The sequence below is a fragment of the Dunckerocampus dactyliophorus genome, chromosome 17, assembly GCF_027744805.1.
Source record: "Dunckerocampus dactyliophorus isolate RoL2022-P2 chromosome 17, RoL_Ddac_1.1, whole genome shotgun sequence".
NCBI lineage: Eukaryota > Metazoa > Chordata > Actinopteri > Syngnathiformes > Syngnathidae > Dunckerocampus > Dunckerocampus dactyliophorus.
The window spans coordinates 21,069,597-21,095,940 of NC_072835.1; the positions used below are offsets into that span (position 1 = coordinate 21,069,597).

At 39.8% G+C, this 26,344-nt stretch overlaps 1 protein-coding gene and 1 long non-coding RNA gene across 9 annotated transcripts in view; both read left to right on the top strand.

Annotated features, from left to right (window-relative positions):
• galt (galactose-1-phosphate uridylyltransferase) overlaps window positions 1-25,950 on the top strand; it is a 44,373-nt gene extending 18,423 nt beyond the window's left edge. For 2 of the 8 annotated variants that reach the window (XM_054756763.1, XM_054756764.1), the window contains exons 10-12: window positions 8,049-8,203; window positions 8,444-8,507; window positions 25,832-25,942. In XM_054756763.1, the coding sequence (XP_054612738.1) occupies window positions 8,049-8,203; window positions 8,444-8,507; window positions 25,832-25,860 (248 nt within the window). In that variant the 3' untranslated portion in view covers window positions 25,861-25,942. Of the gene's footprint in view, window positions 1-178; window positions 283-5,366; window positions 5,529-8,048; window positions 8,204-8,443; window positions 8,508-13,332; window positions 13,460-25,831 lie in introns of those variants that run through there. The other 6 variants (XM_054756767.1, XM_054756768.1, XM_054756761.1 and 3 more) reach the window with 5 other exon arrangements.
• On the top strand, window positions 16,087-17,794 carry LOC129169876 (uncharacterized). The gene is made up of 3 exons (XR_008566495.1): window positions 16,087-16,499; window positions 16,638-16,828; window positions 17,356-17,794. It is a non-coding gene; the product is annotated as an uncharacterized LOC129169876 (long non-coding RNA).
• Window positions 25,951-26,344: the final 394 nt, after the last annotated feature.

The following is a 26,344-nucleotide window of genomic DNA, read 5'->3' on the forward strand; positions in this document are numbered from 1 at the left end:
TGGAAACACTGGCATCAAACATGCCCAAACCAATTTTTGATCTGATAGCTACTCATTACTGAGGGGTTTCGGGGTGTTGTCTCACTCCAGTTTCATAATTTTGCAATTTGAAGCTCTACTTAGAACGTCCTTAAATTCCATCCATCCATCTATTTTCTATACCGCTTCTCCTCTTTAGAGTCGCAGGGGCATGCTGGAGCCTATCCCAGCTGACTTCGGGCGACAGGTGGGGTGCACCCTGGACTGGTCAACAGCCAATCGGACATCCTTAAATTCCAAGAATGCAAAATGTAAATTCTTGCAATTTTTTTTACCTGTCTTAAAAAATTTTGATCAAGAGTGTATATCTCGGCCTTTTCCTATGCCACGCCCCGCAAAACACACATGCACGCGCATTAGTTGTGTGTGCTGTCAGCTAACGATAGCGGTTTGGCTTTAGCTCCTATCGTTGGCCAACACTGAATGTATTGCCTATCGTTACAACAAAATGACTGCATATTGTTTGTACAAACATGTGCGTGTATACAGGACAGCTGTGAGTGACAGCCATGAATGGCAGTCATTTTATTCGGCCCAAATTTAAGTGCACAACAATTTTTATGTATTTGGTAATGGAACAATATAGACAGTTTTTGTTGAAGTCATTCTTTTAAACCACCAAGACACATACGACCAAATACAAATAGACGGGGTGGACATTGAAAGGGTGATAATACATTTCTGGGGATCATAATAGATGAAAAAGTGAGCTGGAAATCTCACATCAGAAATATACAACATAAGATCAAAAAATCAGTCCACACTCTTTACTGTTCTCTGGTATTACCATATCTACCTTATTGTGTGGAGATATGGGGTAATAACTATAAAAGCAATCTTCACTCGCTAAATGTACTGTGTGAGGATAATTAACAATGCCGCGGATAGAGGACATACAAATCCCTTATTTTTAAAATCACAAATTTGCTGATTTAGTACATTTTCAAACCGCTAAAAGAATGCATAGTGTTAACAATAACCTGCTACCCGAAAATGTCATACAATACTTCTCTACAAGAGACGAGAAATATTCTCATATTTTTGGGTTGGAAAAAACTGTTCCTTTTATTTGTACTCAACAATCTTTGTAATGTTACCCCAATGTTATAAACACCTGAGCTGTGTATTTCTATTATAACATCACCTGACGTGAAGATTTGCAGTGCTGACAGAGACAAATATTGCAATAGAAATTGAATATTGTTGCAGTGTTGGCACAGAAACGATTTTCTTTTGTATTTGTTTTTGTATTCTTTAAGCTCTTGCCAGCCTTCTCTGAGCTATTTTTGTTGCTAAATGCATACACAGAAAAATCCTGTTGTTTATAGCAGATATCCGTGGAGCACTCTAAAACTGGCCGGCCACCATCGTAACCACAGCAGTGGGTATTAGGCCACTTCCATAAGCTTCCAAGTAGATGATGCAGGGGAGGAACAAAGGATCAAGGGAACAAGGCTGCATTGAGAAATAAGAAGCTGAAGTAGAAGATTCAAACAGTACCTCTGTTCTCGGCCTGTGAGCAAGCTGACACCACAGGATGATGGCATTAGCAGGGAATCAGAGTTTCACAGAGACTTTAAGATGATTCTGCAGACAAGAGTTGATCCAGAAGCACAAAGAACGGCATGTCGCTTTTGTCAACATCAGATGGTTCGCACAGTTGTACATGATCAAATCGTACACAGAAGTTACTGAGCTGTGGGCTCATACTCCTACAAACGTGCCTATCCAAGGCATCTCTGGTAAATCAAACAGCAAGAGCATCCATCAGTCAATCTAAATTGCAGAAGGTGGAATTGACCAACCTTGGTTGAGAGCTACGCTGCGTCTTTACTTATCCATACAATTTGCAAAATTCTTTAAAATTGGTCCTCAACTGCAGAGAGTCTTCTATTTAAGTGGAGGTCAGTACACCGATTGCTTCTTGCATATTATTTTCACAATGCAAGGCACTTTTAAGCTGAGCAACGCTGATAATGCAGTATGGTACACCCCCTTGCTAGTTCACTTCTTGCAATAACGCAGGGTGTCCACAGAGCGATTTGCATCCCGCGACTGGTTTTTATGCGCCCTCAAAACATTTTAAAAATACAATTAAACAAGAAAACTAACAAGAACAACAAGAATAAACTGTGATTATTAGTCATAATATTAACGTCGCGAGAAATATCTTTGCACGCATAATGTCGTAATACTATGAGGAAAAGATGCAGTTTTTACAATACTTTACCCAACACTGGTAACAGAAGTCAAAATATGGGAATACAAGTTACAGTGTTATGAAAAAAATGAGAGGAGTGTTGAAATAGTTGTCAAATTGAAAAACAACGGTAAAAATGGAAAAAAAAGCGGCGGAGAAAAACTAATAATATACTTTGTCATCATTATCAGAAAGCTGAGATGCATTTTTTTCTTTAAATATACATAACTTGTTAGCATATCTACATGGGTTGGTATACAAAATGTAAAATATCAAAGCGGCCCCTGTGTCTTTTGCATTTACCAGATATGGCCCTTGCTGGGAAACATTTGGACACCACTGCAATAATCGTATTAATAACTACTGCGGTGCCACGGTTTTTATACACCTCGGTTTTATTTTTGCCAAAAAATATGTCTTGTTTTTGTACACTCTCTCGGGTGTCGTACGGCTAAACAAAGAAATCCGAGTAGCCAAACAAAAGCATCCACATGTTGGTGACTTAGTCTCGGTGCAGAATGGATAGTGGGACACTATAGACAGATTCTTACCAGGGACTCATTTAATCATTTTTATTGTGTGTTTGTGTCTGTGTGTGGTTGGTTTGTTTTTTCACAGGACGCACACAAAACGATGAACAACACAGTTTCCGTCTCCTTTCTTTCTCCTTTCAAGCACTGTGCACCGTGTTTTGATGAGCGCACCGCCTATTTCTGATTATAAAATGAATCTTCTCAAAAAGCACAGGTGTTTTGCATGTAAAATTGTAATTATTCTCTATAAAATGTCTTTTGTGTTAATATTTTTGGCAGTCTGGAACGGATTAATTAGATTTGCATTATTTCTTATGGGGGAAAATTGATTGGCTTTTCATGCGGAGATTCCACTTACATGTAACTCCATCTTAATTGAAAAGTCAAGCATTTACTTTTTAAGTGTCTCCTGAGACTTTTTATTTAAAATACATTCAATTTGTATTTAAGTTTTGCAGGACAGTCTTTATATTGTTATGTCAATTTACCACTATGCAGTACTGTCTTTCAAACATGCCAGTTTAAGAGCCCATTTGCATAGCTCTGAGGCAGAAAATTTCTATCTATCTCTATTTCTATCTTTCTAATCTTTAGAAATTAATTTACACCCCCTAGTCAGACAGCAAATCCAGTCAAAGCAATGAGCTGGACTGCTGAGAAGCAACAGCTTGTGTATTTATGATACACAAAAGTCTGGAAGCTGCGCTCAGGATAGTGTTTACCACCCCGCCAGCTGTTGCTTCTGTGAATCTAAGCGCAGGCTTTGCTTGATATTTATCTGCACTGAAACAGCCAGCGAGGGAAATACCCAGTGTGAGGGCTTGTCAGAGAAACGCCTTTCGGAGGGCCCACAGCGGAACAAAGGTTAGCGGAGTGCAGTGATGCGCTGACGGAGAAGAGAGCAAGTGTCATCATGGCTCAATAGTCGAGTGTTAAATGTTGCAGGGCAAATTTCTGCAGCCGCGGCACCCTGCTGAGTTAGGACACTTCACTGCTCACTCACCATATCATTCTCCATGAGTGGTAAATGCCCAAAATGGACAATTCATTCGAGTGTGAATGCAATGTGAATGTAATTATGTGATTTGCAGGGAGCAGGAACACTCTTTGGCAAATACTCAGATAAAAATGAAAGGTGAAAATAGCTTTACTGTTTGAGAGACAGAGGTTTGCTTTAAATCACTGGTCACCAACCTTTTTTGAGACCAAGATCCCTGGTCTCGGCCGTGAACCTGCACAAGATCTACTACCCCCCATATCTCTCTCTCTATATATATACAGTATATATATATATATATATATATGATTTGTGTTATTATTCCTTGTTGGTTTCAACATTTCAGCTTTTTCTCATTATGCCTTTTGCTGTATTTTTATCATTTTTGCTGTTTTTAAAATTTTATTTTGTTTCTGCAGTGATGCAGTGACAAATGAGCCACGGGCTGCAGATGGCCCCTGAGCTGCACTTTGGCCAACCCTATACCCCAACTTTTGTGGCTCTTGGTCGGATTGGGCTTGTGGCGTTTTGGGCTTTGGCTTGTTTGCTCAGTGTAGTGGACGAGCGATTTCACGCAGTATTTTTGTGCTGCTGACCAGACCACGCCACACTCTGCCACCCTCCGTGGAGCATCGCTGGACATTCTTCCTAATGGATCACCTCGCCGTTTTAGCCGGGGTGCTCCTCAGGAGAACCCATAGGTGCAGTAGGTCCAGGGACACCACGCCTGTCCACCTTTGAGCCGGTGGATGCAGGCATGTGTCAAAATGTGTCAAAATTCCAATGCCTGATGCAGACTTTCCCTCCTCTTCTTTGCAGGAGAGCAGTAGTCTTGCCGGTATATTTGTGGAGTTTACACAATGACTGGGCACTTATACAGTTGGAGCATTTAGATGACTCAGTCTGAGGAAATAAGAGAGTGACAGGGATGTTATGTTTTTCATTTTTTTCCTGACTTTTTTCCCGTTATAATGGTCTATGTTAGTCATAACATTTTCCGAAATGCTGTACATATTAGAGCGAATTTCACATGCGAGAACGCCGCACTTGTGCTCTGATTTTACATGATTTCTAGTTATGAATAAGCTTATTTGCCCCCAACAACAACCAGATGTGACGACACGTGAACGATGGTTGAATAATTTGTTGTAGAAAGTCGCAGGTATATGCCTCCATGTTTGTAGTGTGTGTTTGTGGCAAACATCTTACAGATAAACACTTAAAAGATACACACTGTCAACCTGGAACACCTTTAAAACAAGGATAATTTCAAACTTGTCAGTTGTACTCTTTACATTTGTACTCTTTCCATTCCTTCCATTTTGCTTCCTCATTCTTTTCCCGGCCATTAGTGTGTTTAGTGTCGTCCTCAAGCTGTCTATAGTTGTTTCAGGTCAGACCAAATTGGCTGTGGCGTGTCTCTGGAGATTTATTCTTTCAGTTTGTGTCCTTTCCCTAATCACCTTGCTACCTATACCTCATAGTACAGACAGCAATTCAGGTCACGTACAGCAGAGGGTAATTAAATGAAAGGTTATGTGTTACATAATATTGATGCAAGGGTTTTACAGGATTATGTATTAACATTTTCCTTCAGGTTTCTTCAAATCCGATGTGCGTCAGAGATCAGGGGAAAAAAAACATGCCGACATAAAATGGGAATGATTCTGTGGAGGATGAAGGAGCTCGTGCTTGGTGAAAATGAAAGTAATCTTAATTGTGTGCCAATCAAATATAACAATCATAATTTCACTTTTCTTTAGTTTTTGGGACTTTTTTTTTTTTTTAAACAAATCTACTTTCTAAAGCACACTAAAAACTTAATATGTCCAATTAACTGTATTATAAATGTATTTTCTGTATGGTTTTCATTGTTTTTTTTTTCATACTTTCAAGTACAAATAGTTGAATTTGCATTTTTCCTGACCAAATACAAGGCAGATACCTAAGATGGGGCTGCCGCCAGTGTCTCTTGGCTTAGTACGTAAGCCCTGCCTGCTGTCTGAATTGGATCATGTCAGTTTCTGTTTGTCAGCATGTTGCCTATAATGTAATGTTGCAGAAACGTTCAGTTGTTAACTAGTTAGCCTTGAATTTATTTCTTCAAAACTTAAGAAGCCAAAAACCACTTCCACACGGAATCGGAGAAGAACTTTTTTTTCACTCTTATCATGTCGGACATGCCATGGCTGACTTCACGCAGTGTTAAGGTAATGTAATGTCTCAGTGTTTTGTGTCATTACTGCTGCCTGGTGACCAGGATACTACACATCACTTGTATGTCAATATATTTGGACTAATAATAGACCTTAGTCTACCATGAAACAGTGAACATTTATCATTTAATCTCTGAAAAAAGGCGATATAGGAAGGGAGCGATAATCGAACCGCAATATTGTGAGGGACGACTGTACTGTATTGTACACCATGACTTTCTACAGCCTGTACAATATTTTTAATGTAAGTGTGACATCAACTTGCTAATCGGACAATAAAATACATAGAAATGCCATTTGCGGCAGCACTGCAGTACTCACCTCATCCTGAAGGGGTGGAGGTGTGCATGAGCTGGAAGGTGCTTGTCAGTGCTGTCCTTCCATTGATAGGAAAAGTCAGCAGGGTGTTTTTGGTTTCTTTGGCAGCAGCATGAGCTGAAGAGCAGCAAGTCAAATGCATTAAATATATGTTTTTATGCTTTACTGAATGAATGAAAGACTATCCAAACTCAGCAGAAGGTCATCGTACTTAATATGCAAAAGTATTTGAAAACCACTGAACCATAGCCAAAGTGAATTATTATTATTATTGTTGTGCAAGTTCAAAATAAGCTAGGCTAAAAGTGTGCCTGTGCAGTCATTGCAGAAATGCAATGATAGAAATTGTTGGCAACAAACTGGAATTCAACCTGTGTCCCGGAATGGGCTGTTTGGCCTTCAGTGGTAATTTACCAGGCAATTTAAAGGTAATTTATCATCCTTCGCATTAAAACTGTGGACATAAATATTTCCAACAAACCAATGGGCTTCGACATTTAAAAGACATTGAATTACAAAATAAAAGCGTCCCTTTTCAGTTAAAAAAAAAAAAGTGATGTAAAGTATAATTTAACTGCAACAATGTCTCCTTTCAGGTGTGATGAGACGGTGGGTCTATTTCTGGTCTTCAGCCGTAAAGATTTAATGAACAAAGTAGTGCAGGCATGCTGTGTGAATGGCAAGAGAGATAAATGAGATTGTTTTCTGATGCATATTCTTAATTACCCTTCTCACCGTTCACTCTGGTTGTGCTGTGAAAGTGTAGTGCAGAGCAGGAGAGAAAACAAATACTGTGGAACCTCGTTTTTTGTCATTAATCCGTTCCAAAAGGTCCGACAAAAACGAAAACTCAGAAATATGCAGTGGGCTTGAAAGCCTCATCAGCGTACAATCTTTAATAGGTGGAAGAAAGGAGACAAATATGAGTTATTCATCGTTTGGTGTGTATTCTAGGAACAAATAAACCACCCACACACAGGATAAAGATGACTACAGTCGTCCTGTGCAATATCATGGTTCGATTATCGCTCCCTCGCTATATCCCGTTTTTTCAGAATTTAAGTAATTAATAAACAATCACTGTTTCGTGGTAGACTATGGTCTATTATTATTATTCTATTATTATTATTATGGTCACTTGGCGGCAGCAGTGACACAAAACATTGATGAGACATTAGCTTACATTACATTACCTTAGCCGGGCGATAGGAGCAAGGTGTCATCCCCATTCAGAAAAAGATGCAAAAATCTTTGACTCAGCGACTAAACAAACCGTCCACCCAGCCATCTATCTTCTACCGCTTATTCGAGGTTGGGTCGCGGCGAGGAAGCAGACAGGCCCAGACTTCCCTCTCCCCGGCCACTTCTTCTAGCTCCTCACAGGAGATCCCAAGACGTTCCCAGGCCAGTTGAGAGACATAGTCTCTCCAGCCTGTCCTGGGTCTTCCCCAAAGCCTCCTACTGGTCGGACGTGCCCTGAACACCTCCCCCAAGGAGGTGTCCGGGAGGCATTCTGACCAGTTTCACAAGCCACCTCATCTGGCTCCTCTCAATGCGGAGGAGCAGCGGTTCTGCTTACGAGTTTCTCCTGGATGACAGTGCTTGTTCCCTTATCTCAAAGGGAGAGCCCGGCCACCATATGGAGAAAACTCATGCTTGTACCCGTGATCTTGCCCTTTTGGTCACTACTCAAAAGCTCATGACCATAGGACCACATCGTTCATCTCCTGTCTTATTCTCCCCAGGAGCTCCGACTGGGCCACACTTAAAGGAAGACAACTCCCACTGGCAGCTACACGCTCACTACTACCCTCCTCTGCTGCGCTCGGCCACAGTGAGGAAGTTCATGGTGGGCTATGAGATGCTCGCCCAGGAGCAGAGAGACCTCACTCCTGAACAGGTAAACGTCATGCAACGTCATAAAGCTTCACTTACAGCACTGTCCCGTTAGGTGTGTATTATTGTACATTTTAGGCAGTTAAGCTGACGTTTTATGGAAATAATTGTGTTCAAAAGGAGAAAAGATTCATGTTTTGACACAGAAGCATAGAAGGGTTGCTGAATGGAAAAGACAGAAGGTTTATCAGCATACAAAATTAACATTTTTCTGTCTTTCATACTCTCTCGCTTGGTTTTTTAGGCTGCAGAGAAGTTACGGAATCTACCAAATGAGCACTATAAAAGCAGACAAGAACAAGGAGAAGGTAATAGTAGATGAAGTCAGGTTTACTGTACAGTTGTTGGTGAAAAAAGGGGGGAAGAAGCTTGGATATGAAATACAGTATAGTGGAACCTCAGTTAGCATCCACCCTGGTTAGCATGTTTTTCAAAAATTTCCACCACAATTTTGCCTCGGTTCTCCAGTTATTCTCCAGTTAGCGTGCAATATGGCGCGGGTCTTGTGAGGTGTTAATACACAGAATGAGTCCAACTGTGTTCTTAATGCAATTTTACCACAAACTTCCTTCCTTGTTAGAATCCTATTAGCTAGCTAACAAAATGGCAAACCGGTACCGGACGTCAGCTACGTTATGTTGCCCCGTCTATGATCACAAATGTTAACATAAAACAACGTTTTTATAGTTTTACAAGCGTCAAACAATTCTAAATGTATATAAATGACAAATGAAAGGGATAAATGAACATTTAAGGTTCATTTGACCTTCCTTATAACTCATGGCAAAACAGGAAGATGGTGCTGGTTGATCTCACTGCCACATCGTGTCTTTGGGAACAGCCGCGTCAAGAATCACGTCTTCAATGAAGTTAAAAGTAAACTTCAATGTTCATTTATCCCTTTATTCATCATCTCTATGTATTTATTTGCATCATTATTTCTTATGTGGAAAAATGGATTCATTTAACGTCTGTTATGGTTAGAGTTGGACCTTCTGGACGCAATTAATGACGCAAACCGAGGTTCCACTGTGTTTTTATACAGAATCTAAATCATGTTAAGGCAACTTCAAATAATGACACAGCATAATCACAATGACTGTCACACAGCTTGAATCTATTCTTTCATTTATTTGGTTTCTCGACAAAAAGTTGCTCCAAGGCTTTTGTCATAATTACGAAATTGATGGATATGACATAATGAGAGAGCTTAATTTCTTTTCTGCCCGTCCACTGTCTGAATTGAAATCAGCATGACACTGAAATTGTTATATCACTCTGAAATAAAGTGTTAGGACGCTTCCAACCCCTAAGCAATTGGAACACGTGAATATTTGATTTCATATTCCTGTATGTAAAATAAATATGACTGAACACCTTGCTTGATGCCTGAAATAGCATAACAAGGAATGCCCAAATGGGTTCGTATTTGTTGGTTGAATGACGATGTTTGGTTTGACATACAGTCATCCCTCGTTTATAGCGGTTAATTGGTTCCAAACACGACCACGTTAAATGAATTTCCGCAATGTTAATAAATGGAACATTTTCGTAGTTAGAGCACAGAAAACCTGTTTCCGACTTTCTAAATACATTATCAGAGCCTTGTGGACATGAAATTACACCCCTGTAGTCACCTCTATCCTTCCTGTTAAGCTTAATAGGACACGCAAGCCGGTAAATCCCCTTTGTTAGCAACAACAGATAGTGTTTGGGTGGGAAACATTGTGACGCCACCGCAACAAGAACAAGAACACACATCTCAACATTTACTTGTGAATTAGTTCCATCAGGATAGCACTGTCCATGAAATAGATACACTAATGAGATCAGAACGACAGTAAACACATGCTCAATGCAAAAACTAGGGTAATAAAGACATAAATTGAATGTTCTTAATTCATATATGATTCCATGGTTGTCTGTTTACACCTTAACAACAGCAGAGGGCACTGTTGCTCAAAAAGTCAGACTACAGTCAAGGCCGGGTGTGGTTTAAATCAAACCAGCAGCTCAGAGATTTGCATATTTCTCTGTGAAAAAATCAATAAGTTGTACCTTTTGTGGTCAGAAACTAATTGGGAGACACAATAGCACAACAGGAAGACAATTAGGAGTGGCAGACAGAGACTGATTGGCTAATTAACGACGGGACCATCACACAGGCCCAAATCATAAAGCAGAAACTCACAAAATAAATAAAGTGACTGAGATAAAGCAAGCACAAAGTCCACATTAACCATTAGGGTCAGCTTAAACCAATAGATAAGCTTTCAGAGATGAATAAAGGGGATCCTCTAAAGAAAAAAACAAAGGGGGGGGGGGCATATCTGTATGTTCATGAAATTCACTGTTTTCATTTTTATTTTTTCATACAGAGTGAGGCATCTCATGTTTTTTTGTACAAATCCTCTTGTTTGAATGGATGAATTTATGGGCTCATACAAGTCGAGTTTCAGTGCAAAGTCACTCTTTTCACACATGAAGGACATAAAATACAGTCATGGAAATGCAGTGTTAGATACAATAATTAAATGAAACTCTAATAAAAAGTTATAAAAAACTAATTCCTCCTTTATGACCCCTTGAGGATTCAGTAATCTTTATTCTTAATGACGGTCCAGACAGTAGATCGGTTCGGACCAAAAGAGCGGCCACTATTGGTGGGCGTCTTTGCTTTTTATGATGTTTATTTCCTCTTCAATTTTGATGGCTTTCCATTGTTATTGTGCCACCAATTGGTTTTGTGTTTTTTAGTGCAATCCTGTTAATTGGCTGTTCTCCTATTTACCACTTTACTGTGTCAGAATGTAAAAAAAAGTGAATTAAAACAATAAAATTAGTGGTGGTCTAAGACTTTTGTGCAGTAATACCTCCTAAATTCTCATACGGCGTGTCAGTTTTCCCAAAAATACTTCATTTCTTTGGATGTGGAACCAAAGAGAAACTTGTTTCTTGGCGTTGCATCATTTTATCACTCCCCTTTTTTTTGCCTCAAAGTAAATAAACACTGATAAAGAGGATGTCTTGGCTCTGTTCTGGCTTACCCAGCTTTCTGCGTGTATTTAATTAAAACAGTCATCATTTTTTATCGTCAGTGTCGGACCTGAATTCATCCTCTGTTGTCCCAACCCACATCTCTTAACATCAACAAGCTCCTCTTAAAGTGTTTCTTTGGTTTCTTTTGTGCGATATTAATATATCGGCTTACATCATTTCTTGTTGTCAAATAAGCTTTGTTGTTTAGACAAATCATTTTCTTTACTTTATTTAATAACTTTACAGGATTTTCAGAATTTTGACTGAATTTCCAGAGGACGGAGTACACCTGGGAAATGGCACACACACACACACACACACACACACACGCACACACACCTTTCATTATTGATGTTATTATTGCAAAATACAATCTTGGACTTCCTATAAATATTAATGATGATTCCAGGTTTTGTTGAAGTGTACAGCTGGAAAAGTAGAACGATGTGCAGATTTTAATTCATGGATTAGGAGACTCTTTCAGTGTGTGGATGTTCGTGAAAGTGTGCGTGTGCGTGTGTGTGTGTGTGTGTGTGTGTGTGTGTTGCATGATGCCTTTTTATGTACTGCGTCAGACCTCATTCATTCAAGTCAATATTTATTTAGCCCTTCAGGCTCGTGGTGGATCCTCTCATCTATTCCATCACTCCGTTGAGACTCGTGTGTGTGTGTGTGTGTGTGTGTGTGTGTGTGTGTGTGTTCAAGACATATAACAGCATGAAACTCTTTCGTTTGTCTGCTTTGCCGAATCCTTGACTTTTCCAGTTCTGTTCCTCTCACAGCAGATAGGATTGTTCTTTCTGCCAAATGTGCTTTAATGTGCCAGATTAGTACAATGTAAACGTGTTACTTCCAACACCACGTTGTGCTGTGTTGAAATGACGACGCGCTGATTCGCTCCAGGGAACACGTGATCACTCATTGTCGCCAATTTCATTTGAGTTTGTTTCAGCGCTCATCTCAGAGGACGCAGCAATTTTGGGAGCACAGAATTAAAAGACGTGAGATACATTCAATACTAGACTATTGTTTACACTCAGACATACGCATTTTGGCTATGGAAAAGGTACAAGCAGTTAGCTTGAAGTCCAACACATGATCTGTCTGTAGATTAGTACACATGTACTGCAGTAGTGAACTGTAGTACCTTTTATTGTCAGTATTGACAGTGTTGTCACCACATGGCAGGGGGGTCCAGTACTGAAAAATGAAAGGATGCAAGGATCACTTTGATATTTTGTAAAGCAAATTTTAAGAAAAAAAACTGCATCTCAGCATTGTGATACAGGTGGAAAAAGTATATTATTAGTATTTCTGCTTTTTTTTTGTTGTTTTGTCATTTTTAAAAATTTAACTTTCTTCCTAAATTATCTTTGTAAATTTTCTTTACATAATGTTATGGCTTTGTTCCCTTAATATTTAGACTTTATTCCCATAATATTATAATATTTTCCCCAACCTAATTATCCCAAAATTATCATTTTACTTTGTTTTGTTTTTCATATTATGTTTTTTTTTTTTTTATAAAAATATATTTAATATTTCAACTCCATGCCACTTTAATGACATTAATGTCATTACATCATTACATTTTTTACTATTATTAGAGCTCTCTAGACATGAAATAACACCCCTATAGTCACATTTACACTTGTATTACGCAATATAGTAGACATAATAATAGAAAATAAGCCATCTTTGACATAAATACAACTCACGTTAGCATGGACAGTGTACTTCTTGGTGGCTATTGTCTCATCAATGTAACGTTACTGACACTTTGAGACCAGTGTAGAATACTACTCTACAGTGAGGGACAACTGTAAATGATTCCTGGCAAAAAGGAGACTGCAGCTGCCTTTTTGGTACTGTACCACTGTGGTTTGTAACCCCACTGAACAGTCCCGAAACAGTGATGGTAATTCCAAATACAGAAACCAAAGTAATCACTTGTTGGAATAGTCTGATGTTCTGTATGTTCTATTGTGTTTAAGCTATTGTGTTTGATTCTGTCCTTTCTTGATCTTTCACACAATTTCACATTTCCTCCCACATGCTCACCTCTTCCTTGCTATGGAGAGTGAGACACTGTAGATGCAGACCAGAGGTGACGCCTCTGTAGAGTCCAATTAGGGGGGCGGCGTGAGGGAAGGTTTCCTCTGCTCATCCGTCAAATCGTTGGCGCTGCCTGTAGACAAGGTTGAGGGACGAGTGGCCTCACGGAGGAGGCAAGCAGCTATAAAGACAGAAACAGACAAATGGAGGTGGGTGGGGCTGGGACACCGTGGTGCTTTTGTCTGAATTTGAAATGAAATGACTCAAAAATCCACACGCAGGCTAATGCCGAGACAATAATCGACCAATAACATCTCATACTCATCGGATATTTCACTGCTTATACAATACTTAGTAATAATTAATACTCACTAGGATTGTCAGTAGGTTAAAATGTCGTCAGTGTAAGCTAAATAATGATTATATATAATAAAATAATAAAATACAATAACAGTAAGTAAATAGTAATGTTTGACGGATTTAAAAATAATTTAATAAATAATTATTATTAATCAATAATAAAATATAAAAGGAGGGTATGCAAAACTAATTTTAAAATATCGTAAAATCTTTCTAAAAGAAAGGAAATAAGATATAAAAATAAAAAATACAAAATAGATAGAAGTAATGACACTTGCAGCAGCACCCAGGCTAGAATTTGGACTTTTGTGTGCACCTTATTTACGTTTGTTTTAACTTCCAATGATGTGTAAAAGGCTTAAAAAAAACTCATACACAGTTTTTTTCCCACCGCTGATTGTAACAGCACAGCGGTGTTGCTAAAACAATGTAAACAGTTTTATTGACACTGATTGAGGCCCACTTCTGAGCAAAACATTCAAGCTAATCACCATCATGATTAAAAACACCAGCACTGTCCTGTTGTGTAACACAATACCTCTCCAATCAATTAGTGCAGATCCCTGCCATGCAGTACGGTATCCATGCCGGGAACGTCTTTTTTTTTTTTTTTTTTTTTAAGGCCAGACATGACTCCACTCTGCACGGAAGCTTCTCTTTAATTCAAGCCAACATGCAGACTTCAAATAAAGGCAAAAAACACTCACAGTCGGGTCCTGGAGCTGTGCAAACCCAGAATAATGAATATGAGCATAGACGGATTGTTTTAATGGCATGGAGTGAAAGACTTCCAAAATCACTAACCAAAGCTGTACATTGAAGTTCTAATATTATACTATATATACCATGTGGATGAGGAACATGCAAATTAGCAACAGTGGGCAGCCAAAGGTATAAGATGCAGATCATTATTTTCATGACAATGAATACACATTCCACCATGAATAATGTATAAAGGCCTATGTTTCTAGAACTACACATAGGAGGAAAGGTAGTGTAACTACAGGAAGTGAAATGAAAGGAACTCATTAATTTGCGCTCAGACAGTAGCAAAGGAAGCATGGATTTGTCCAAAATGTCTTTCACCAAAGCGAGTATACCCGTCACTCTTTTGCGACCATATTTAATCAATATTTATACTGTAGTAAATGAAAGTTGGATATACGGTAGGGTTTACGTTCCGGGATCACCAGTGAATGGTGACAGTTTGTGAGAAATGGAGACACACCTAACCCAACTAGAGAAGCAATCTGATCGTACTTCCCCCCGTATATAAATCCATTGAGAACTTTTCAAGTTATTTTCAACACAAATTAACTGATAAACGACGGCAAAGACATAACCTCCGTGCTGCTCTTTGCGCTGGTAAAAATGTCTATTTTTGACACAGGACTCGCTTCCCTTCAGCCGGCAAACTCTCTTTCTAGCTTAACGTTGACATTCTGCTCCAATTTTGGAGCATTTGCAATAAAAGTGACTGCTGTAATTATTAAATAAAATTCAACTCCAGAACCCTCCCCGTCTCTCTTCAATATGCCACTTATTTAAAAATGTTTAAGTATAAAATGTATAGATACTCTGTTCACGCCCAGTTCGTTTTCATGTTCCTTTTTTTGTCTTTCAGTCCTAAAGAGAGTTTATTCGTGCAATACCGTATCTGACTAAGCAGCTTTGTGTATGGTAACATTTTTCTCAAATCGTATGTCATCTTTATAAAACCTTACAGAGGTCTCAGAAATCCAAATCCATATTCATTTCTTTGTGGTAAGCAGGATGCATGGACATCATTTCACATGAATGCTTTACTGGGGAGGGATAGAAATGGTTTGTAGTGGAGGAGAGGCAGATTCGTCCTCATCCGCTGTTGATATTTGTGCAGAAACACAGCACATAACATTTACTTGCAGTCACACGTTTTTAGCACAAGTAGCAAGAGATAAATTCCACTCTGGTCAGATCAAGATAAAGAAAGATGGAATGCCTTCGGACTGTTAAAATCTTCCTCCTAGTCTCTGGGGCGCTGCAAAACATCCAACAACTGTCTTTAATCCTGTTTGCTGAAGAGCTGTTGAACAAACACTTGTTAACCTGAGCCGTCCCCCGCTGCTAGTGGATGTTATCTCTCAGCCCGCTCCGACTGGGTTCTGCCTTTTATTGTCTTGTAGAATGTGATTTATCATAGCAGGACCCAGATAAAACACCATTTCATGGGGACAAACTGATTACACTTTTAATTCCCAAATGTATATGCAGTTTGGCTCTCTGTGGGGGTGTTATGTGAAAGGCTTTGACCTTTTTATTACCCGCAAGGGAGGGATGGCGCAGTTTTGTGCACGGCTCAGATTTATTTAAAACCGATGGCGATGCTTGCGTGGAGCTTGTTCTCACAAGCGCTTAGCACGGTGCAGTGGGTGCAGGGGCGGCAGTGCCCCACCGGTTGTGGCAGGTAGCACTGTCTTTCTTAGGTTTTAGAACTGATGATCTTGGATTCTTGAGTTCTTCAGAAATGTCTCCAAAGGACTTTCCCAGCGTGTGTCAAACTACACTTTCCCTCTCAGATTGTCACCCTTTCCAGTCCTTTGTCAAACTACTTTATCAACTACCAACTGCAGTCAATCATGATCACTAACAAGAAGTTAATTGGACTTTGCCCGTTCAAGTTCCAATGCCATCGGGAGCCACCAAGCACCACTTATTAAAATATTTGTATCCTGCTGACCAACAAGAGAGCAGATTGCTTAGAGGAGAGCTGCGGTTAACAGGTGTGGCAGGCGCACCACACCGACTGCGCGTGGCACCTTGCTGAAGCTGAGTTGATTATCTGGACGAAAGCAGTGAGAGACCAGGTACTCGCCGCCTTCTATAGTTCTTGTAAGACTGTTAATGTGTTATGAAAACCATAAAGTCACACTCACCACGGAGTAAACAGTGTCTGCAGTTGTGATACTCTCAAGGTTTTAAGTTATGGTTTCATTTCTACCAAGCTACATGGGTACCAGTCTCCACCTGCCAACAGGCGGCCACAAGCCATGAAGCCAGTTAGCAGCCACCTGGTCTGACAGCAGCTGTGCTTAGGTTCAGAACCAGTAGGACCCAACCTGGCAATCAGAAGTCTGCCAGACAGGAAGCCAGCGGGGAGCCAGGAATGCCATAGGATGACCTAACAGAAGGTGAGGTGAGGAATTCTTGGTCACAACAGCAGTCAGGCGCTGAATGTCACAGGATGATCTCTTCAGGCTGAGATATGAATATGAATGACCTTTATCTGGTGTTTACATTTTCTTTCTTCTTAGAGTTCCTTTACTATTTTAAGAACAGTTAAGACGCATAAACAAATAACACGCATGCTGAAAAATACAGAAAATAGTGACAGTTTTTGATTAATTGGTTAATATGGATGTGCTGGTCTGGTGCCACAATAAATGTCTGATTTGTCCCGCTAACCATTTTAGTTGAAAATGTATTGCCACAAATATCTGTGACTTTGCACCACTTCAGTGTTCTTCCAGCATTCCTCACTTGCCTCAGTCAACAATGCTGGCAGCTACAGTACACAATGTTTACAAGGTTCCCGCTCTTTTATTAGGAAGTTGTACTGCGCTGCTACTTCACAAGAGAGGACACAACTTGCTCAGAAAAGTGTGGTTTATTTCCTCTAGTTTATTGTTCATAAATTGGATGCTCTCCATCCCTCCTTTGCAGAGAGAAGGAGGAAGCAAAGTGTAGACGAGCTCCTGGCAGGCGCTCCCTCTTGTTGGCAGTGTATTGGTTCAAGGTGAGGCTGAACTTTAGGCACATTTAAAGCAACAGAAATGAACAATTTGTTTCAGGCCCCCCTACCCCCCGCCCAGTCAGAATATTATGATATTATGTTCTTTAATGTTAAGATTAAGTTGTTTATCAGGTTTTTTGGATGCACTGTATTACAACTTTATTAAGGTAAAAATGATCCCTTTTCCCTTGTAAAAACGACATAGTCACGTGTTGTGCGGGAGCACAGGCTGGAAGCTTTAGTGTCAGACCACACGTAATCTACCTTAATCAAATGGTAATGGTGTTATTTGGCTCAAATAATGGATAAATAAATACACAGAAAACCATTTACAATAAATAAAGAGATGAATGAAATGATTTATTTCAAAAATGTATTAATACCGGTAAATGATTGTGGTTTTGTGGTTGACTACAGCCTATTATTTGTCCAAAAAATGCATATTTAAGCAAATGCTAGCCTAAACTGAGCATAAAAATGTTGTAAATGAACAAATACGAGACGCTAATGAACTCTAGTCTACACTTGTGTCACTAGTAACACGCACCAGGCTTGATAGCAACAACAGGCTTTTTAAAAATAAGTATTGATCTCATAACAGGAATAAAAATAACAATAATAATAATAATAGTCCATCATAATCATAACACGGGCTACTGTTGTGGCCGTACTAACACTGTGTACACATCTGGAAGACATTTATTGAAACGCACACGAGTGCAAGTCTTATTTATGTCTTAAAATGGCTTATTTTCTCTGATTATATATATTATATTGGGTAATATGAGTGTAAAGGTGACTATAGGGGTGTTATTTCAAGTGCAGCGGGCTCTAATAATGGCAAAAAAACATATTTAGCATATTTTTCTATGCTTTTAACTACAAAAAAATTCAGTTAATAGCGGAAATTGACTTATCACGGTTGGGTATGGAACCAATGAACCACAAAAATTACTGTACAGTGCTTTTCTACCTTCAAGGTACTCATAAAGAGCCACATTTACCTACTGATGACGCAGCATCGGCAGTATCAGTATCTTGCCCAAGGATACTTTGGTACGGTCACGGGAGGACGGAGGATCAAACTAGCAACCTGAAAGTTAGGAGACATCCACACTACCACCGAGGCACCAGAAGCATTGTATAATAGATACAGGATATAACAGGATATAGACTAAGAAGCAATCACTTATTCTTACTTAGCAATTCAGGATGCGAACCTTGCTTTAATGAATTAGTAATTTGCTTGGAGCCAAAGTTTTTGCATGGACATTTTCCCAACCGATCACCTCAAACTGGGCAAAACTGGTTTTCAGGGGTAAAAGTCAATTTAGAAGACACACACAGACCTCGTACATTTTAAACTAACTCCCGGCTGGAATTTTCTCCCTCCTCAGAATAAACCAAAATGTTCTGCTTCATGCGCCATTGAGCAATGTAAAAGCGAAAGGAGTTACGCTTCTATAGTTCTCTTCATCGGTATGTGAGGTATGCATGGAATTGGACATGTCCTCACCCTCCATTATGTCTTTTTGGAGCAAGCGATGTTCTAAAGTCATGTGACCAGATGATGGCCTGCAAAGAACAACCTGAAGTAAGTATATGAAGTTATTGATCATCTTTCAAAATTCACAGAATGTGTTTCTATAGCAGGAAGAAATGGGGGGTGTGGGGGGGGAATGCAACCAGTGCTAAACATTGAGTGTTAGTGCCTGCTGGGCTGTGCCACAAAGCTCTTGTGTTCAAAGCTGCATGATACAGTACAGTCCTTATGTCTCTTCTCGGGAGACGTTGGCACCACATGACAAGAGCCACTGTGTGCATGACATCTGCATATTTTTCTTTCTGTTGGGGAGTTAATCACATCCCTGCATCTGCGGTCTAGACCACATACTGTAAGCTGACAAGCCTTAAAGCACCAAACCTCTACAGCAGCTGTTTGAACTGAAACACTACTTCATCCCTGGCCATGTTCATCAGGAACAATAGCTTAACAAAGCCCCGGCACACTTACAGAATACAGAAAGGGGCAGGCATCTTTTAAGGGTAAGGCACAATGACTTAGAGGCTTCCTCAAGTTGTAATTATAGTCTAATATATGTCAAGTCAAAACTAGACTTAAGAAAAAAACTGGATGAATTATTGTAGGAAAAATACCGAGAAATTGCAAGAATGTAGCTTGCTTAAAGGAAGAAGCTTTTTAACTCATTCACTCCCAGCCATTTTTCACAAGACATCCCCTCCAGTGGCAGCCATTTTAGACCATTTTGACTGATCTTTCAAGGCACACAGAATATTGTGTTGTATGGCTATACTGTATAAACATGGAACCTACCAAAGAAAAATTAGACTCCCATCTTTCATCAGAAAAAATGAAGTTTGTTTCTACTTATTCCGTTCTTTAGTAATCAGCATTAGAACTTAAGTCAATTTCAGGGAAATATCAGTTCCCGACTAAAAAAGGGAGAAAAACAGTTTTTTTTGAAAAGATACATTTCAAGCATACCTTTCACTTTGACATATTTTTTTTTACTTTGGTGACAGCTCAAATATTTAAACAACTATACCACAACACAAAAAAGGGTTGTTTTACTTCAAAATAACAAGTTATTTACAAATACTGTACAACGCAAAGAACGATTTACAATTTCATATTTGGAACTAAACTGTGTGCATGTATGTGCGTGCGCATGTGCATGTGTATGCGTTCAAATTTCCCTACCATGCACAACCTTCTGCACGCGACACTCCTCCACGCTCCCTCACTTCCTCCTTGCTGTCGAGCGCGTTGATACATGCAAAAGATGCATGCTGAGCTTTTATGGCCTAACACTGCATGAAAAGTCACCTCTTTTATTGCGCACTTGCGTTATCACCTCTCGCGCAAAAAAAAACGTAAAAGACGAATAAATACTTGTTTGGGAGCGAGCGTTCGGGTTTAAAAAAAAAAAGTAGAAATACGTCTTAGGTATTGAATGAGTTAATTGGGCAAACACAAGCCAACACTGAACTTGCAGTGAAATGAACAGGGGGGTTACTAGTCAGAGCACTGACTACAATCACCGTACAAATATTACTACTATGGGGAATAATCACAACTAAAAGCGTAACTTTGTACAAAACAAGCGCCGCAAGGCATGCTGGGAGCGTGCCAGCATGCCTTGAACACAGTTGTTGTTTATTGTCTTCCACTAGTAGCAGCACCTGCTAGCTGTGTTGAATGACGGCCTCCTGCCTTTTCAAACGTGTTGACAAGCTCATTGCAAGTTCTGTTCTGTTCTAAAGTGCCCACGACCATCTCTTGTGTAACTCAACAACGCCGCAATATTATATTTTTATACTTCTGTTTTATATTTATTGCCACTTTCGGCCTATCATAACTCATGCCCGTGTTGAAATGTGATTCCTGTCCGACCTCAGCCAAATTCTACCTCCAGCAAATTTGAACCCGTCCTTCTGTAAAGATGCATATCTCCGAGTTTGTCAAATAAATCCCCGACTCCTGACAAAAGGCGGTTATCAAGCTGCGCCTGCCTTCAAAACAAGCCAAACCACAATAAACAAAGGCAGCGAGAGAAGAGAAAGCAATGAGGACAAACAAAGAGATGTGGCGGGAAGCTTGACAGAGAGAACTCTAACTGCTGTGTAATTACTGCAATAACAAGCCATTCCCACTCGATGGCCAATTACTATTTGCTCAACGTGACAAGTGGGAAAGCCCTTAACTGCTGTCCCAAGAACAATGCAGATCCAGAAGTACAGAGGAGCCCATCAACCCGAGGTACGCGCACGTGTGCGACCCTGTGATGGACGGCAGTTCAGTGTGTGGGTGTGCCCTTTGGGTGCTCAAGTAGTGGGTGACAGTAAATGACAGCTGCTTGGTTGTAAAGGGTCTCAAAGCTTGTTATATTGACTGATGATAGCAGAGTGACGGGGCAGACGCGCGCACACACAGTCGTCACTATCTGATCCGCACAGACTGAAACCTCGCTCTGCGGTGTGTGTTTGGGTGCACTTTGTTTTAGCCAGTTATTAATTTCATAACAATTTTTAGAGTCATTAACTCATGTGCATCATGTCATCATGTCAAGTCACAGCTGTCTGTTATGATGGCAGACGGAGCCACACTAGCGTCCCCACAAAGTCTGACACGCTGTAATAACTTTATTCTGACCTGGACACATCAACAGCAGAGCAATTCCATCACCACATGCAGTATGTATCCCCAACTCACAAACACGTCTCCAGTCAACTCGTCCTCTAGTCAACTCTTCATTGTCACGAGACGACATCGAGGTGCGTTCACTGACACTCTTTACTGTACGTCTTGCTCAGTACGTCTTTACTGTACGTGTATGTGTAGTCTGAATAAACGGAAAGACAATCATCTCTCAGTAATGTAACTGTTACTTTGGAAGTACAATTTGTTGTATTTCAGTACCGTGTTCCCTCACTCCATCGCCGTGTTGTAGTTCTGTGCTTTAGCAGGCAGCAATGTCTTTCTATTTTCTCTCTTCTGTCTGCACCGCCTACTGTCCTCTGCGTCCTGATTGGCCACAGACAAGTGGTTCCCAAACTTTTCACAGTCCCGTACCCCTTCAGACCTTTGACCTGAAGCCATGTACCCCTTACTGCTGCACACATAAAAACATTTTTACATTTCATAAAATTGACATATTAAACATGATTAATTGGTTAATTCATTTTATAGCAAGTAATTGTGGTTAAAAAATGTGTACAGTGCACGGTCAAATGTTGATCAAGCTTTACATGAGCACTGATAAGGTGTGAATTTCTCTTGGTTAGTAAGTGTTCGTCCTACGTATCTTTTAATCGTCACACTTTTCCTTCTTGCCATCAATGGTGCCTTGTTGTCACGCCATCCCGAAAAAAACAATTCTACCCTTGCAGAGATAATAGTGTGAATTGTTTTTATTACACTCACGTAGGCGTATTCATTTTAACAATATGTTTAATATTGTGATTGTGGCTTGAATCTTATGATAGTGTTTCTAATATTTGAACTTTTCAGCTCAGTCAGTGTGCAGGGGTGCCTAACGTTGCGGCCGTTTGGCGTCTACATAAACATTTCATTAGAGCGCTTTGTTTGTCTACTTAGCTTCAAATGAACGCAATGGACTGTTTGACAGCAAGTTTCCAAAGTTAATTTAAGCTGTCAACAGCCATAAAGCTTCCACGAAGGCAGGAGGGGGGGTGGGGTTCTAAAATAGTTTTGTCAGGGTACACTTTATAAATATGGCTGCCATCTATTTTTATGTTCCAGCTGTTCCTGACTTGACTGCCATAAAGGCCATTCATTTTCTAAAATGGGCCTCCACTAACTGTTTTTATGGCAAATGAGACGCTAAAATGTTACTTTGAACATGCAGCACTTTCTCAACAGCCGCGCAGGATCGTAGTGACAGCAACAACGTACTCCAGGAAACACAACACATTTAGTGTTTTATTTGATGCTGTATTTGTGGTGTGGATATACAAGTATAGTTACTGCATCGACGCACAATCTACTTTTTTGTGTTAACTCACCGTATTTTTCAGACTAAGACACACTGTTTTTCATAGTTTGGCTGGGCCTGCGACTTGTACAGTATATCAAAGTATATATATATATATATATATATATATATATATATATATATATATATATATATATATATATATGGGATGTGGGATGAGATCAGGAGCTTGGTGAACTTTTCTTACGTGTAACTTGTTGGACTCGCTAGCTTGCTAGCTTGTTATGTTAATTTAGCCTATTCAGCCTCCTAGGTATGTTCTGGGTGCTATTGTATAGTTGAATAACTAGCCTTTCCAGGTTAAATTCTGAAGAAGTCCCAAAGGAGACTGTACTTCCTGAGAAGACTGAGGAAATTTGGCATGTCCACCACAATCCTGAGTTGCTTCTACAGATGCACTATCGAAAGTGTCCTTACCGCCTCCATCACTGTTTGGTACGGTAACTGTACAACACGTGATAGGAAGGCACTCCAGCGGGTGATCAAGACCTCACAGAACATTGTTGGGGCAGCCCTCCCCTCACTGCAAGACATTTATAAATCTAGAGTCCTACGCAGAACACACAACCTCATCAAGGACAGCACACATCCACAACACTCATTATTCACACTCCTACCGTCAGGCAGACGCTACAGGAGTTTGAAGTCCAGGACCACAAGGCTGGCAAACAGCTTTTACCCACAGGCCATCAGGCTTCTCAACGAAGCACTCAGACACGCCACACGCAACACACACTCATAGCACTTTATTTATTTATTTATTTGTATTATTTACTTGTATTAATGTCTCTTCTGTTGTTGTTGCTTAATTTATTGGTATATATGTTTATGTGTTTATGTTTCTTATGTTCTTATTCTTTCTTGTGTTTTTCTTTCTTTTCTTGGGAGAATGAACAGAATAAGATTTTCATTGCATGGTATAACTGCTGTTTTACCATGCACATGACAATAAAACTCTCTTGAATCTTGAATCTCTTAAATGTCTGTTCTTGGTCTTGGATTTTGTGGAATAAATTTCTAAATAAATGCGATTTATAGTCCAGTGCGACTTATACTTGTATAGTCGCGCCTTGACTTTCATGGCTTCACTCTATCACAGCTTTCCCAAATATATTAATTTGAAAATCATATCACGGTTGCTGTTTCCCAGTTGACTACAGCCTATTATTACTGAAAAATGTGCACAATTAAGCACATTGTATGTGTTTTTGGCATAGATTAAACAATTTCACATATAAAAATGGCTAAATGAACTATATTACAAATAGAAGGCCTTCAGAAGACAAAGGCCTGGGTACCTAACGTGTGAGTATATATTATGTATTATTTCTGTCTTATAATTTCTCTTATGTCTCCTATATTTGGTAACATGAGTGTAAAGGTGACTATCCATCCATCCATCCATTTTCTATACCGCTTCATCCTCATTAGGGTCGCGGGGGTATGCTGGAGCCTATCCCAGCTGACTTCGGGCGACAGGCGGGGTACACCCTGGACTGGTCGCCAGCCAGTCACAGGGCACATATAGACAAACAACCATTCACACTCACATTCATACCTATGGACATTTTAGAGTCGCCAATTAACCTCACCTGCATGTTTTTGGGAATGTGGGAGGAAGCCAGAGTGCCCGGAGAAAACCTAAAGGTGACTATAGCTGTATTATTTAATGTCTAGAGGGCTCTAATAGTGTTAAAAACTGTATTTAGAAGGTTGTCAACAGGTTTTCCTAAACGAAGAAGATATTTGAGGAATCCTACTCCCCAGAAATGATCATTGAACCAACGAAGGACGACTGTACTAGCCAACTACTACTTTTTTTCCTCTTCATGACGCATATTTTCGACTGATGCGATTTATACTCCAGGAAATAAGCTACATATGTGATTAAGAGGCACTAATGAGAAAGAAGTGAACTCATTTTCTGTTTCATAATTTGTCCACCTAACAGGTGTGGCATATCAAGATGCTTAACAGACAGCCTGATTATTGCACAGGTGTGCCTTAGGCTGTCCCCAATAAAAGGCCACTCCAAAATGTGCTTTTTATCTGTATTGGGACGGAGGGTCAGTATGTAGTTGTGTGTTCTTTGTCCATAACATATGCCCGCCTACGCCATAACCCCACCGAAACCATGGGCCACTCCATCCGCAACACAGTGCAGCATAGTCACTCACTGAAGAGGACTGCTTAAATACCTTTTGAGATTCGTGGATCACAGACATTTGTGAATTTTTGCAGATACCCCTAACTTTTTGTGAGTATAAGATGTGGGTAAAGTGAAGAGGCAGCTAGCAGCCCACAGTTGAGCTCTCCATGGTGCTGAATTTGGGAAACGCTGGGTAATTAAGCCAGATCTTTCTTTTTGTTACTTTATTGCAATGAAGCCATCATGAATTGCAGATCATCCCACCCATAAGCCAGATCTAAGATGTTGCAGCAAATAATAAGGGGCTTCATTGCACTTGCATGTGACAAACTCACGTCAAAAAAGCCAAAGCATGATGAATGCAAATGAATCAGTGTCAAACACTCCAATATTAACTTACTTTGGTGCCAGAGGAGCACACAAAAACATCGAATGCATTGCAATGTCCTCCCATTTTCTGATGCATGACCTGAAATGTTTCTTACCCCGAGTTTAGTTGTCAAACTTGGAAGGCATATTTAAGTACCCATCCCCTTGAAACAACAGCCTCATCCATTTGCTCATTAAACACTGATTTGCTTTCAATAAACACAATCTCCTCTCCAATCTCACCACATCTCCTCTTAATGAGCAAAGTAAGGCAACAACCTTGAATTATTGTCATTGAATCAAGAAATGCAAACACTGACAGATTTCTCCTTTGCATATCCTTCCTGCCAGATTCTTTTTTGGCACCGCTTCACTTGTGAACTAAAGAGGTGAGCTGAGACTCCAGGCTTCGATGCTCTGCTGAGAATTAATGGGGCACAAACAAAGGACATCATTGGTCACACAGAATAATTGTTTATTCCAAAGGGTCTGAAACTTGGAGGTAACTGCGTTAAGCACTGTTGAACTTGTATCATCATATCACGAGACTATATTTGTAGTTTTGTTGGAAAAAGTCAAAATGTTGACGCTAAGAACAGAAAGCAGACATGCAAGCTGTTTTCTTTAAATATATACAGTAATCCCTCATTTGTCACGGTTAATTGGTTCCAGGGCCGACCGGGATAAGTGAATTTCCGCAAAGTAGGATTCAAAACTAACAGATTATTTTCATAGAGCATAGAAAACCTGTCTATGACTTTCTAACTACGGGTTTTAACATTACTAGAGCACTGTAACCATGAAACAACACCCTATAATCACTCTTACACTCTAATATTCTTTGTTTACATCACATTGCGCAGG